This window comes from Lagopus leucura, unplaced genomic scaffold (assembly GCF_019238085.1).
Source record: "Lagopus leucura isolate 7727_CA_CO unplaced genomic scaffold, USGS_WTPT01 Super-Scaffold_100009, whole genome shotgun sequence".
Lineage (NCBI taxonomy): Eukaryota > Metazoa > Chordata > Aves > Galliformes > Phasianidae > Lagopus > Lagopus leucura.
In genome coordinates, this window is record NW_024962266.1 from 4782793 (window position 1) to 4796752 (window position 13960).

Genomic DNA, 13960 nt, shown 5'->3' on the forward strand with positions numbered 1-13960 from the left:
TTACTCTTTTGATTATATTGCAATTATAACATCTTGGTTATACAGCTAGCATGGATTTCCTGGCAGTTGTATGTGGCTGAATTGCAGATTACAAGCACTTCAGAAGCCAACACAGCACACCTTTTTATAACTTGGAAGGCTGTTTTCATTTTACCTGAGCTTTAAAATCCATACTAGAGTATGTCTGTGGTGTCCCTGTTCATTGCAGGGGAGTTGGACCAGGTGGCCCTCAGTAGTCCCTCCCAGCTCTAAAGATTCTGTGATCTAACATCTGTGCTGAGCTGTTACTGATGTGAGAGCAGAGTTCTGGTGCTCAGCTCTTTAAAGCTGATTGTGTGAGCTTACAGGAGTCAAGTCTGCTTGGTGGAAAATACAGTAGATGTATGTAGAATTTAGGGTAAGAAAGCACTGTTGTGTGCTTTATCATCCTCACTTCTAGTGCTCTTGTTGTAGGTCTTACCTCAAGACCAGTCTCTTTTTGGAAAAGCTGCTCTGGCTGTTTCCAGAAGAGCACTTTCAGATGAGCAGCACACTCTCTATATTGGAAGTTTGCTATGCTGGTCTTATGTTAGGTTTGTTTTTTTTTTTTTAATGCAGTGTTGGTTGTTTGGATTTGTTTGGTGAGCGTCTGACTTGGGGTTTTATTAACTGTGAGCTTAGGCTCTTGCTTTAGAGGACTGGAACTGCTTCAGTACTAATTGAAAAGGAATGGGGATGCTCTGGCTGACTGCTTGGATGGTGTTTCCCCTGAGAATTACACCCCTTCTTCACAGGCAGGCAGAGAACACAAGCTTTCCTGTGTTCTGCTTCCCACTGCAGATAATCGGGTGCAGAGCTTGCCACAAAGCCCTTTTCATTAGACTTGCTGAATCAAAAGTACTGTCTACTACTAATGACAAATCAGCAGTGGTCATTTGAGCTAAAATTGTCCTCAGGCTGCTTGGTTAACAATGTGTTCTCAGCAGAGTTTAAAATTGACTCTTTGAAACATTCCTATATCTCATCCAAGCTTTGGGAAAGATTTTTGGATTTTGAATGTTCAGTTTGCATCTGGTCAGCCTGGAGTGGTTAATAACTTGTTAGTTCTGAACGTGTTCGTAGTTATAACTTCCTTTTGTGTCTCTGTTCTCTAAAGGGAATAAAATTGTTTTCTTGTGTGGAAGGAGGGGGGTCAGTGTCTGTGCACAAGTGATGGAACATCTTTCTTTGCATTTTGCAGTGGAAAAGAAGAAAGAAACGATAACCGAATCAGCAGGCCGACAGCAGAAAAAGAAAATAGGTAAGGTTAGGAGGGGAGTGCAGTGCCCTAGGAACATGGAGAAAGTGACCTTCCCTCCTTTTGAAGCAGTACTGGAGCTGGTTCTTAGCGTGGCAGCTGGCTCATGAACCTCGATGCCTTATTCCTCCAGAGCAGGAGGCAGATGTCCTCTGGGTGGTTCCAACAAAATTTGGAGGAGTGCAGCCTCACCAAGAGGTGATCAACAGTTGTGGATGTGACTTATTAATTTCAGTTGCCAAAGTTCTTTGCTGCAGTATGCTGACAGCTTGTGGGAGCTCTGACTGTGATTTTTAGGTCTTTCATTTTTGAGCACTTCAGAGCTGAAGATATTTGTGAGTTGACTCTGTGCTTACATTTAAAGTTTGATAAACCAGTATCTAGAATTGAGCAATGTGATCTTTTTTCCCGTTCTGTTTTTCATTGTCAATACAGTTTTACTTGTTAAGGTAACTCTTTAAACAGTGGATTGTGCAAGAATAACGTGGTAGATGTTTAATGTGTCTGAGATTTAGAAGGTTCTCTTATCTTCAGGTCTCTAAAGTAAAATGTACAGTAAAGCCTGGTTAAATTATTACAGAAATCATAGCAAGAACACTTCTGAGAGCTCCTGGGAGTTGGTTTCCTTGTTCCTCTGTAACACCAGGTAGCTGAATTGCTCATTTGATCTGTTCAAAGCTCCAGAGTAATTATAAACACATCTTCAAACAGTTCTTCCTAGGTATGAAACCTGTTATTACTACACTTCTGAAAGGAGAGGAGCCCAAATTCTCCCTCTGTTCTTCCTATTTCTAGCTTTTAGTCTTAAGTAACCCATATATGGGATAAATAAAATGACTGGATAAGGCAATTTTGATTTTAGGTGGCTGTTGTTACTTACGGTCACTTCTCAATGTGTCAGTGACTTTGCAGGGTGCTATCCAAGCTGTGTTTCTAGCAGAGAATATTTTACTTGTGCTTGGACTAAACTAATAAACAGTAGAATCTGAGGAATCAGGTGCTGCACTGTTTTGTTTTCTTTTTTCAATATGCTGAAATAATCTTGTTTTGCAAATGAAAACAAAGCACAAAGGGATTAAGAACAAAACTTAGGAAGTGACCACTGATTTTGTTTGCTGCGTTGCTTGCTGGCCAAGCTTAAGATACTGAGTGTTGGGTTGGTTGGGTTTTGTTTTGCAAGTGCTGCATAAGTCGTTTGCTTTCGGGCAAAGCTGCATTCTTAGTGTTTCTGAAAAATCAGGCCTGCATGCCCATCTGGGCACCCAGAAAATGACTCATAGCCGTTGAAAACTGATGTCAGTGGCTGAGTTATGCAGATTGTAGCGTTGCTGTGACAGTCAGATGACTTGTGCTGGGGTTACTTTGAGTTCTAAAATTCCAGATAATAAAAAAAACAAGAGGTGCCTTCTCAAGATAGTCACAGCTGTGGTGCAGGCCTGCCTCAGTTGTTGTTTGTCTTGTGCACAGGGCAAGGCAGGAGGTATGTGTGCAACCTTGCTTGGTCCCATAACAGATGAATCATGTGCGTGTGCACGGAGGGAGGATGAAAGTTGCATGGCCAAGCTTAATTTGGTGTTTCCTACTTAACAATTTCTATTAATTGTAGAGAGAGCTGATTTTACTCATAGTGTCTAAATCACTTTTTATGTTTCTGGAGCAGCACGCTTCCAATACCACAATGCAGCTTCTGCCACCTCAACTGGAAGAGTGTGTTGGCTCATTTGTAACTTTGCTCTGGCTTTCTGCACCTAGAAAAAGAGACTGTGGCATTCCCAGTAGCCCACATAGACCAGTGCTGGCAGATAAGGTTTTTTGTTGTGTCCTCATGGTTCCTGTTCCAATGAGCAGAATTTGAAGAGCTGGTACTGCAAGATGCTCCTCGTTAACCCAGTCTTTTTCCTCTTTATTCTTACCAGCTGTGTAGCAAGCTACTTAAATGCTGTTGATGTATGCCTTGGGTGGCTATAAACCATTTCTATAGAGTGGTAGGACACCTGGAGCATATTTGTTTTGAATCTGTAGAAATAAGAAACAGGTCAGGCACGGTGGGGATCTGGGCTGTATTCTTCATTGCTGTGTAACCTTTAGTCCATCTATTTAGATGGTTAGTTATGTAGGTGAGGGGAAAAAACAAGTATTTGTGCCAAATGTGATTCCTGAAGATCTGGCCTAGTTGCTGATGTGTCTGAAAACAAAACTCTCCACCTAGGTCAGGAAACAGGTGTGTGGAAAGTTCCTGCCTTCGGGAATGGTTTGCAGTTATAAGCAATTGAAAACAGCAGGGATGATTCTAAGAAATTGGGTAGGGGTGTTTCTCTTGCTTTGTAACCACATTGATTGCAAGTCTCTATGTTTATCAGCTTTTATTCAGGGCTTGAAAGATAACCCTCTGAGCTTCTGTGTTGCGGGCTCCTTGTACTGAAACTTCAGCAGGGATCTGCTGGACAATTTGCCTGTCGAAGAGCCCTTGATAGTGGCTCTGCATCCCCCTTTCTTTCTGCTTTCACATTATTCTTCATCCACATCCTTACTGCAGTTTCAAAGCCCTGGGTGCACCTCTGGATCCTCAATCTGACACCTCCAAAATAAAATCCTTGTTTATGTGGTGTGCCTGCAGCAGTGAGCACAGCTTGCAGAAGTGTGCTTTGTAGGCACTCTCTTTGTTTTCTGGCAGTGTTGCTCATGCTGCTGTGTTAGTGGATTGAGCTGGCAAATCTGACATTCTGTGCATTTCTTCCAGAAGTGCTGAGTGTATGATTCTTCTAGTTTGCTCCTCTTTTGTGTCTGCTTTGCTGTGTGTTGTTGGGATGGAGAGACAATTGGCTATGAGTGATTTTTCCACTTCATACTGTTTGGCACGGAAAGGTGGAGTTGATTTGGGGAGTGTTACTTGTTTGGAGAGCTAGGAAGGTTAAGTCTTCCTGGAAATGAAAATGTTCATGTTTCTAGCTTGGTGTAACTGATGATAACTGTTGTTGTTTTCGTCCTTCTAGAGAGACAAGAGGAGAAACTGAAGAATAACAACAGAGACTTGTCAATGGTAAGAAAACTAAACCAGTTCCCACCTGCTGGAGATTTCACTCAGTAGTTTTCCAGCAAAGTCTTTGTTCATTTGGCAGCTCTAGCAGCTCCTCCTCCTCACAGTTCTTTGTGGATTACTTCTGATACGTCCAGATTTTAGTTTGAACTCTCCAGCAGTTACCACCTCACCTTATCCCCCTCCTTAGCCCCCTTCGTTTTTATAAGTTTCCATGATGTAGAACTTAGTTGTCTGACTTCCTCTTGCAAGTTGTTTTTTTAGGATGAACTCATACTGGTTGTGTAGGCTTACCTATGAAAGCCAGCAAGACAATTTCTAAGCAATTTTTGTTCCTTTTTCCTCTCTGGAGTTGCTCTTCACAACAGTGTTCCACACTGTGGCTTTGTGCCTGGTTGTTGACTGGACTTGCATTTGAGTCACTCCCTTTGCAGTCCGTCCAGACTTGTGTCATCATTTTCTTTCTAGATTCCAGTGATGCTGTACAAGGCCTGCTCTTGAGGCTGTGAGCCCTAACCTCTCACTGTAGTCCTGTTGCCTGCTGTTTGATTACCTCTGACCTTTCAACTTACAGGTTCGGATGAAATCCATGTTTGCCATTGGCTTCTGCTTCACTGCCTTGATGGGGATGTTTAACTCTATGTAAGTATCAGCTTTTTGTATCTTTCTTAAATGTTCATGTTGAATCTATATATATACTATTCTAGGATTTTATCCAAGAACCATAACTCATCTGTAAAATGGATGAATATATCACATGAATTATGTGGTCTGGTCACAGCATGTGGTCACTCTATTCTCAAGAGTGGATACTGCAAGCTGGGTGCTGTTAAATTGAATAAAATGAATGCAAACTGAACACAGCTTATGATCTTCTCTGTTTAAAACATCTTGACCATGGTAAGTTTGGTAGGTGTCAGGCATCTAGCCACAGTCTTCAGCTTATTTGGCTCTGCTATAGTGTGACTAAAGAACACTTGAAAACAAAACTGGGTCAGCTCTCCTGCCCTTAAAAATGAGCTGTAATTGCAGAGTTTGCCGTTGCCCTACTTAAGGTGATCAGAGTCAAGATATTAACAGGTCCAGGCATGGACTCCAATCTTCTTTTGATTTTAAAAAAGCGACCTGGAGTTGGTCTAGTCAAAGTCTGAAACAAAAAAAAGTCTGGTTTGCATGGTTATGGAAAGCTTTCCTTCAGAGATGCAAAACTGAAGGACTGCTTGGCTTTGAAAACTTGGTTTGGTCTTGAAATGTGACAGCTAATCTTTGTTAGCTGTTAAATCTGAAGATAACGTGGTCAGTATGACTTTGAGGAGCCTGTTCAGTATCTAGGCAGCGTACTTACTCTGCTGATGGGTGTTTACATTCTTGGGGTGGCAGTCCTTAGGGTACAGTCAATTGTTATTTTACTGCAGGACTGTGGGTGGATAATTGCAAGCAGGGAGTAACAGAACTGCCACTGTGTGGACTCTTTATTTATTCAGCTTAGTCTGACTGCAGCATCTAGCATTCTCTGGAATGCTGTGAAACTGAGCAGGGGAGCGTGGCACTAAAGTGCTTTAGAGTCTGGGTACTGTCTTGATTTGCTGTTGATTCACTTACCTGGGCTACCAAATGGATGTGTATTCCTTCTGCTCTGAGGGTTGCTGTCCATGGGCTCACGTGATGCTTCCAGGCATGTCTTGCCTTAAGCTGCCCCTTTCTTCTGAGACCATTCTGGGAGCCAACACAGGAGCAGCATGAGCTCTCCAGAGAGTGTTTGAATTGAAATAGCTTTGTTGCTGAGCATAGGAGTTCTGATGCCACTGAATTACAATCTGGACTCTTGCCTGTCTTGCTTTTGGGGCAGATAGATTTTTTTAGTTGATTTTATTTTGCTTTTGGTCTCAGTGTGGGGTAGCTTAGTGCATTTGTATCTTAGATGACTTTGCTGGCTTTTACCTGCATTTTCTCATGCTTGCAGAATGGTTTGAGGAAACTGGTTCCCACTCATGTATGTGCATTCTCTTGGCATGGTGTAAAGACTAGCTGTGTGGCTCAAGAGGACGCTTCAGTGATGTGAATGCAGGATGCTTTTAGGCTCCTTCTGAGAAGCTGCTGTTGCCAGGTCATTCACTGAGGCACTGTGGGTGTGGTGTGAAGAGGAAGAAAAGGATGGCTGACACCTGCAATGACCGTAGCCCAATTTGCTTGATTTCCTGTTCTTGAATGAGTTTGTTGCTCTGGGGGACAAAAGAAGCAGGAGTTGGGTGGAAGCAGCGTGGTGTTGCCACCCTTTGGACAAGTGCTGTTTGGACACTGCTGCGCTGTAGCTGGGCACCTTGCCTTTGCCAAGTCAGCCAAGCCAAAATGGATGGGATGGTGATGATTGCCTCTGCTTTGTGGCACTACTAATGGAGCAGCAGGGTAGGGCATGCAGGAAGGATTTGTTGCAGGCTGGTTTAAACCCAGAGAATGAAGTGCTGCGTGAAGATGAACAGTTGTGTGGCTTAAAAGATACTTTAGGGCTGGGAGTTCTGTAGCAGCAGGGCCCTCCAAGCAGATGGGCTTTCTCTGGGGAGAGAATTTAGCTTCTGTGTGTCTCAATTTTCTCTTGTCAGAAGCTTCTTAATGCAATCAATTCCCTGCCTTGCTCTGAGCCGTGCGTTTCAATACCTCTTCATGCTAATTGTAAAAGCCTGCTGGAGGAAACAGCAGGTACCTGAGGGTGCTGCTGCTGGAGTACTTGTCATTCTCACAGCAGGAATAACGCAGAATTTGAAACCACTGGGGGATGTTACTGGGAGATAAGCATCCGTTCCCAGTTCTTCTGCCAAACTGCCTGTGAGATGTAAACAAAGTTGGCATGTGTTTGAGCTGTAGCTGTGTGAATGCATCTCCACAGGAAAGAACGCTCGTTTAGGATCTCTTGAAACAAGAAACACCTGTTAGAAAATCAGCACACGCAGAGAAAATAACATCCAAATATGCACATGCCGATGAGGCATCATACGCACTTCACTTCAAAAGATTGGGACGGCTGTCTGGGCTGGGAGAAATCTTTGCAAACAGGCCAGAGTTCACACTCAGCCTGATGCCCTGGAATGTGGAGCTGGAGGAGTTCCAGGAGCAGAACAGGCTGCTTGGAATAGGGGGTATCTTCCTGCCTCTACTGCCTTTGCAGAGATAACACAGAGAAGGCTGTTGGTGTTAAGTGTGCTTTTGATGGGTATTACGTGCATCTTGTGCTGAGAATTATAGCTGTTCCAGGGAAGAAACAGATGTCTTCACTTACACTCTGCTTAATAATGCTCTTTTGCTTAAAGCAGAGTCGATCTTCTTGCGGTACCTGCAGTACAGCAGCGTGGTTGTCATCCATCTTATTGAAGAATCCAGTCAGCACTGGAATAAAATGCACTAGTAAGCTGCAAAACACCAGCCAAGATCTTATGAATCACCAACTAGTCCAGTTGATCACTTGTGTGTCACTGTGACGTGCTTCGACCATGACAAAACAGCTATTGAGGGAAGCCCAATTACCTTTCGGGTGATTGAGTGTGAGGGGGCTTTTGAAAAGGGATGTTTTAGCCTCTGACAGAATGCAGAAGGATGGGCTGGAGAAAGCAGCATGGCTTTTCAGCCTTCCATATTCTTGTCTGCTTTGGTGGCCTGCGAGCAATGCTTACCTGTTCTTTCTGCAGCCAAGTGGTTTATGCTCCCCAGATGTGATCCAGTGCTCTTCTTTTATTCTCTTTTTCAGATTTGATGGCCGAGTGGTGGCAAAGCTTCCTTTTATCCCCCTCTCATACATCCAGGGCCTGTCCCACCGCAACCTTCTGGGTGAGGATTACACTGACTGCTCCTTCATCTTCCTCTACATCCTCTGCACAATGTCTATCAGGCAGGTGAGTACATCGCTGTCTCCTGCATGTGTGGAGCAGGGAACGCACACACAGTGCAGTCTCTCCATAATTACACCAGAGCACTAAGACAGGAGTAGCAGAAATGGCTGTAATTCCTGTGCGTGTCCCTAATTCACTTTGTTTATTAATATGCTGAGAGACTGTTTCCATCAGAGGCCAGTACAAGTACCACTTCTTGCCCATTAGTTATGACCTTCACAGTAATAGGAGGACAGAGAAGTACAGCATCTTCAGAGGAAAATTCCTTGATGGCTTGAGGTTTGTAAAGGTTAAATCAGTTCACAGACTTGCCAAAAATAGGTGAAAAGTTAAAGGTTTGGTTTTTTTTCCTTTTTATGCTGGCCACCCGATATTTCCCCCCCTTTTTTTTCTCCAGTCTTAAGAACTTTACCTTCAGCACTGATTCTCTTGCAGTGTTAGGGACGTGACTCAGAAGAGGGGTTTGATGAACCAAGAGTAGGCCACGTAGGTCCCCAGTAAAGCAGTTTAGTTGCATCTTCTGAAAAGAGAAGTGTCAGTAAGGATAAGAGGAAGCATATGTTCAGGACCAGCCACCAGCTAGGTGACTGGCTTGTTGTTCAGCAGCAGCATTGTGTTGAGATGAGGATGAAGACTAATCCTCCTTAACAGACAGAATGGCTGGTGAGGACGACAAAGGAGACCTCCTTGATGCAACCAGAGATTTTTGCCACTTCTTTTTTTTTTTTCAGTGTCCTGGGGATAAATCAGTTCTGGAGTTTGGATTGAATGCTGGTGGAAGTAGCTGCAAATAGTCAGTTCTTTTGTACTTGTTTCCTTTTTCTTTGACTTGCTTCCTGAATTCTTGCTGCTCTTCTCCTTGGCCAGCTTATTGCTTTTCCTCAGTGGGTGTCAAGGGATATAGATTCAAGAGATAGGCAGAGGGAAGTGACAAGTGCCACTGCTGTCAGAAGTTTGAGTGAGCTCGGTGAAGCATCTGGATGAAGTTCCTTTAGTCACAAATTAAATTCAATATTGTCTCCGTATTGAGTGTGTGCGTTGAAATGGATCTGTGCCTGGTCTCGTGTAAAAGCAAATAATGAATTATAAGATAATTGCAGGTTGAGAGGGTCATCTGGAAGTCATTGGGTTCACCCTTCACCCCCTGCCCCCCCTCAGAGCAGGGCCAGCTTCCAAGTCCAAGTACCAAAGGCCAGGAGTTTCCTCGTGTTTTCTGCAGGACAAATCTTGTTTAACTTCCCACTAATTCAAACAGTGTATACTGCTTGGAAAGAAGTTGGACCTTTTGAGCACTTTGAGTCATCTTTGTGGTCTGTTCCTTTGGGCAATCTTATGTGGTGCTCTTCTGTTACCTTTAATGTTGAAAAGTCCCTTCTTTCCAGTGCTGCAGACTATTACTGGAACTGAAGACAGCATCTCTAAGAATTGTTTTGCACCTATTGAGTTGACTGGGGAGCTGTCTTGCAGAAAAATCCCCTGTGGATTTTTTTTGTCCAAGAATAGAATTTGTGTGATTTGTTTTAGCCCTGGGCATTTCCTGCTGTTGCCTGTTATGAAATGAGTAGACATCATAAACTGAGCAGTTGACCACTGTGGTTCTGGGGAGAAATGTCAAACTTCAGTGGAGAAATTCTGATAGCAAATTACCTCGAGTGGGAGAGTTTGTGCTGATGGTCCAGTGAGGATGGAAGTTACTTTGTTGCTTTCAAGGAAAGTGTTTTTTGCTCTGGAACATTAGATTGCAGCTTTTGTACTGCTGTCTTTATCTACATGACTGTGATTAACTGTACCTGCAATTCTTCATCTGTTAGGCAGCTCCAAGTTTCTTCTTCCTTGCTGTATGGAGGGATGGGCAGAGACCAGCTGTGTTACTTTCTGCAAAAGCTAGGAACTAAAGCTGTGATTCCTGGCATCCTGTGATTGGTTTTATTACTATTTGGAGGTACTTAGATGATAACAGCATGAGGAAGAGGACTTTGGCTGTGAGAGGCCAAGGGAGAGGGGAAGAAAGCAATTAAGGGTGCTCATAATGGTGCCAAAGATTTGTTCCTGGTGCTGCGACTATAGAGGTGAAAGCTTCATGACCTGTTGTTGTTTCACTGTGTGCAAAAGGGAAAATTTCACTGGGCTGCCTTCTAAACAGCTGTTGGTCCAATGCGAGGAGGATCAGGCTGCAAAAAAGCATAAGGGAACTGTACGTCCCTCAACCTTCTCCTAAATCCTAGAACTGACTGCAAGGGATGGAGATAGCGAAGGCAGCCATCCTGGTGGAGCTCCAGAGCAGAGGAGCTTCTGTGCATGTGAAAGACCAGAGATCCTGAGGGAAATGCAGGGGAGTGTGTGAGGGTGGGGAGGCTAGGTGGCTGTTGATTAAACTCCCCTGAATGGGATGAGCAGCAACAGGCAGGCTATTCATGTGGTTCTCAGGCATGAGCTCTTTAGACACTGACTGGGAAGCTTGCTGCCTGTGACCTGGCCAGCATCTCCCAAAATAGTTTACTTGCGGTGAGTAACTTCCTTTGCGCTGTTCCCAGCTCTCCCTGGCACGTAAATCCTGTCCCCCAGTTCCTCCTGCTTTCCTGTTTGGAGAGAAGAGGGTTGCTGGGAGAGGCGTTCCAAGGGTCCTTGAGCTGTTGGGTTTCAGCTGGGAAAGTCTGCTGCCGGACTGGGCGTGAGGCGCAGTGTCAGGGTTACATCCTCTGTCCCCACTCCTGTTTCTGAACTCCTGGCCTTCACCTGTGCTACGTGTGAAGGAGGCTGTGCTGCTCTTCCTCAGGCGTTTGCTGGTCTTCACTTCCTTTTCACACGTGCTTGAGCCATAGATGAGGCCTCTTCTCTCTGAAATGCGTTCCCAGAGGGAGAGGGAGCCAACGATTATCCTTACTGCCCCAAGTGCACTTTCCCATATGGCCTCATCTTCCCAGCCACGCGCTGATGTGTTGGAGGCCCCTTCTGGATTTCAAGATGACTGCGAGAAGAATGAGAGCTACATCTGCTTTTATCTGAGGAGTGTTTATCAGAGCTCAGATGAAGAAGTTGGATCCTTACGATTTACTTTCTTCCTGTCGTGCTCCTGAAGGTGCTGGCCTTGTCTGTGTTGGAAGCAGACTCTGCAGGCTTCCTTGTGCAGCGTGGTGCATAGCAGCCAGGACAGATTTCTGCTGGACCTTGCCCCAGCCCTAGTGTAGACATCAGGACTTCTGTCCAGCAGATCTCACTTTGTGGCTAATGCAGAAGCACAAATGAGACTCCTATGGCAGGATAATCCTGCAGGGTGGCTGTGTACTTGAATCCATGTACAGACAAGTTGTCTCTCCTCCTCAGAACTATTCAAGCAGATGGAGTAATTTTAGCACCACAGTTCTCTGTCCTGATACTAAGAGCAGGGTGGGAATGAGAGAGGCAGGCAGTTGATCCCACTGATGCTTGCTAGGGTCTCATTCTGTTCCATGCATGAGCCACTACAAAGCTGACAGGATTTGGGTCTTTCCTGCTTCTGACTCTGCAACACCCTCTGGTGTTACTGAATCTGTCTGTTAGCTGCTCTTGCTTCGCTCCCTCTGTCTGTCTCTTGACTGAAAGTTCTGGGAAGGTGAATCGCACAAAGGAGTTTCCCACAGTGAACTGCTCTCCTTTACTGAATATCAACCAGTGTCTAATGTAGGCCTTGGACTTAACTGTGTTAGGTGCTGCTGAAGATATTCACAAGAAACCACGCAGATGGCTGAACTGTCTTCGCTTTCACGTTTACAGGTGCCAGCTGAAACCTTCCTTTCTTCACCCTAGATGACCCCTTTGAGCTACTCTGAAACTAAGCAGCTCAGCCTTTTTTTTTTTTTCTTTTTTTTTTCTCTTCGTTTCCTTCTTCCATAATCAAAAATGTTTAAGAACTCAATTTGCCTTGCTGTCTGACCTGTCCTGACAGTTATTTGGGAGAAGACGCTCAGGTTTGAAGAGAGCCCTTCTTCCTCCTTTTGTTGTCTGGATAGCCAGGACTCAGCTGATGACAGCAGCAGGCCGCAGTTTTCTTCTTTCCCTTGCACCAGATATCCCTGTTCTGTCAGCACTGCATGAGTAGCATCTTGAGCTGTAGCTAGACAGCAAAGGATGAAACCAATAGAACTGGTAACTCTGTAGTTGCAATGTTGCAGTGTGTCACAAAAAAGGCAGAAAAACATTGAACTACTAGAATATTTTGTTGTGAGGTGTGTAGCTAGTGCCTGACTCTGATACTTACTGCTTTCCTTGTTGCTTTCTACTAAAACACCTTGCTCGAACACAAAAAAGCAGAGGAAGTAACTTCAGTAGTCATTTTCTTGGTTTTGCTACATGTGCTTGTTATAGTGAGTTTCCTCCAGTCCTCTGTTCTTGTCTGCATTGCCAGCATGCATATTAATTCTGTGCTTACGTGTCTGGCTTGAATTTGGAAGTGCTTTTGTTGCCACCTTGCTGACCCAAATCCAGACTGCACTATGCAGGAGCCTTCATCGCTGGTCTGCAGGTGCTGGTGGTGCCTGAGAAGCGCCTTCTAGAACTTGTGCAAACATATCTGCCTTCCTTCTGCCTACGAGCTGATGTTAGCCCCTGCTCCTGTGTCCACTGCAGCTAGATTGCATCTATTTGACTGATAAAACCAATCTGTGATCCAAATCGTTCACAGTGTGTCTGCTGGCTGTGTAGCTGGAGGTAGAAAAGAGCCCTCTGCCAAAATGCAGGTTTAGACACGAAGCTTTAGTTGAGGTAGAAGAAGGAGACCCAGTGCTAAGTGTAGCCATTCAGGATGGCTGTTTGCCTCCTTGCTGATGTATAGGAGCAGATCTCTGTTCTATGTTAGGCTGATAAGACTCTGTGGGTGACAGTGTGAACCTTTGAAGCTGCTGAGAAGGTTACACCTGCAAGCAGAGCTGGCATTTCTTCCTCGTTAGCGTCTGCCTTGTTGCGGCCTGGTGCTGATGTGCCCTTCTGTTCTTTTTGCAGAACATCCAGAAGATGCTCGGCCTTGCTCCTTCCCGGGCTGCTACCAAGCAAGCAGGGGGCTTCCTTGGCCCCCCACCTCAGGCAGGGAAGTTCTCCTAAAGCACAATTATGGCCTTTGCTGCAGGTCTGCCAGCCGCACAAGACTGCCTTTGGGAGGTAAAACAATGGGTTTCTACACCAGGCTTCCTGTGGCCGAAACCAGCCTATGCAGTATTTACCAGTCTTGGTAACATCTTACATTCGAAGTATTCCAACAGCAGTTGCCTGCTCATCAAATCAAGAAAGTTCTCAGAAGATAACTTGACCTTTTGTTTCTGAAAAATAAATGGCTCGGGCATGTTGATTTAGATGTCTGTTAATTGTGATGTACGACAAGTAGAACTACTTTGTAGCACAGTTGATTTAGTTTAGGGCATGGAAATAAACTCAGATATCAAGAATGAGATTTGCAGAATAGCTCAGAAAACTTGCAACAGTTGTGCTGTGAGGTGTCCCTTGTTTTAGATGTGCTGGTCATGCTCCTGTGTAGCAGGGAGCTGGGCGAGTAGGTGTGCTTGGTTCTCCTTTTGCCAAATTTCCAGTGTTGAGGGTGAGATTTTTCTTTAATTGGCTCAGGCTGCTCTTCAAGGCTGCGAGTATTGCTGGATGTACTGCCTGCCTGTGTCTTCCTGGCAACACTTGGTGCTACAGAGGTTAGAAGCAATATACGACTTCTGTTAAAGTTGCTTGCTTCGGCAGAGTCTGCTGAATTGCAGAGACAGACCTGGCCTTCAACTTAACAAGTAAACT

At 44.7% G+C, this 13960-nt stretch overlaps 1 protein-coding gene across 1 annotated transcript in view; it reads left to right on the forward strand.

The window, feature by feature from the left end:
• TMCO1 (transmembrane and coiled-coil domains 1) overlaps positions 1-13514 on the forward strand; it is an 18125-nt gene extending 4611 nt beyond the window's left edge. Inside the window, exons 3-7 of the mRNA XM_042873769.1 lie at positions 1220-1279; positions 4270-4316; positions 4888-4955; positions 8053-8197; positions 13172-13514. Of these exons, the coding sequence (XP_042729703.1) occupies positions 1220-1279; positions 4270-4316; positions 4888-4955; positions 8053-8197; positions 13172-13270 (419 nt within the window). The 3' untranslated portion in view covers positions 13271-13514. The remainder of the gene's footprint in view (positions 1-1219; positions 1280-4269; positions 4317-4887; positions 4956-8052; positions 8198-13171) is intronic.
• The last annotated feature ends 446 nt before the right edge of the window (positions 13515-13960 follow it).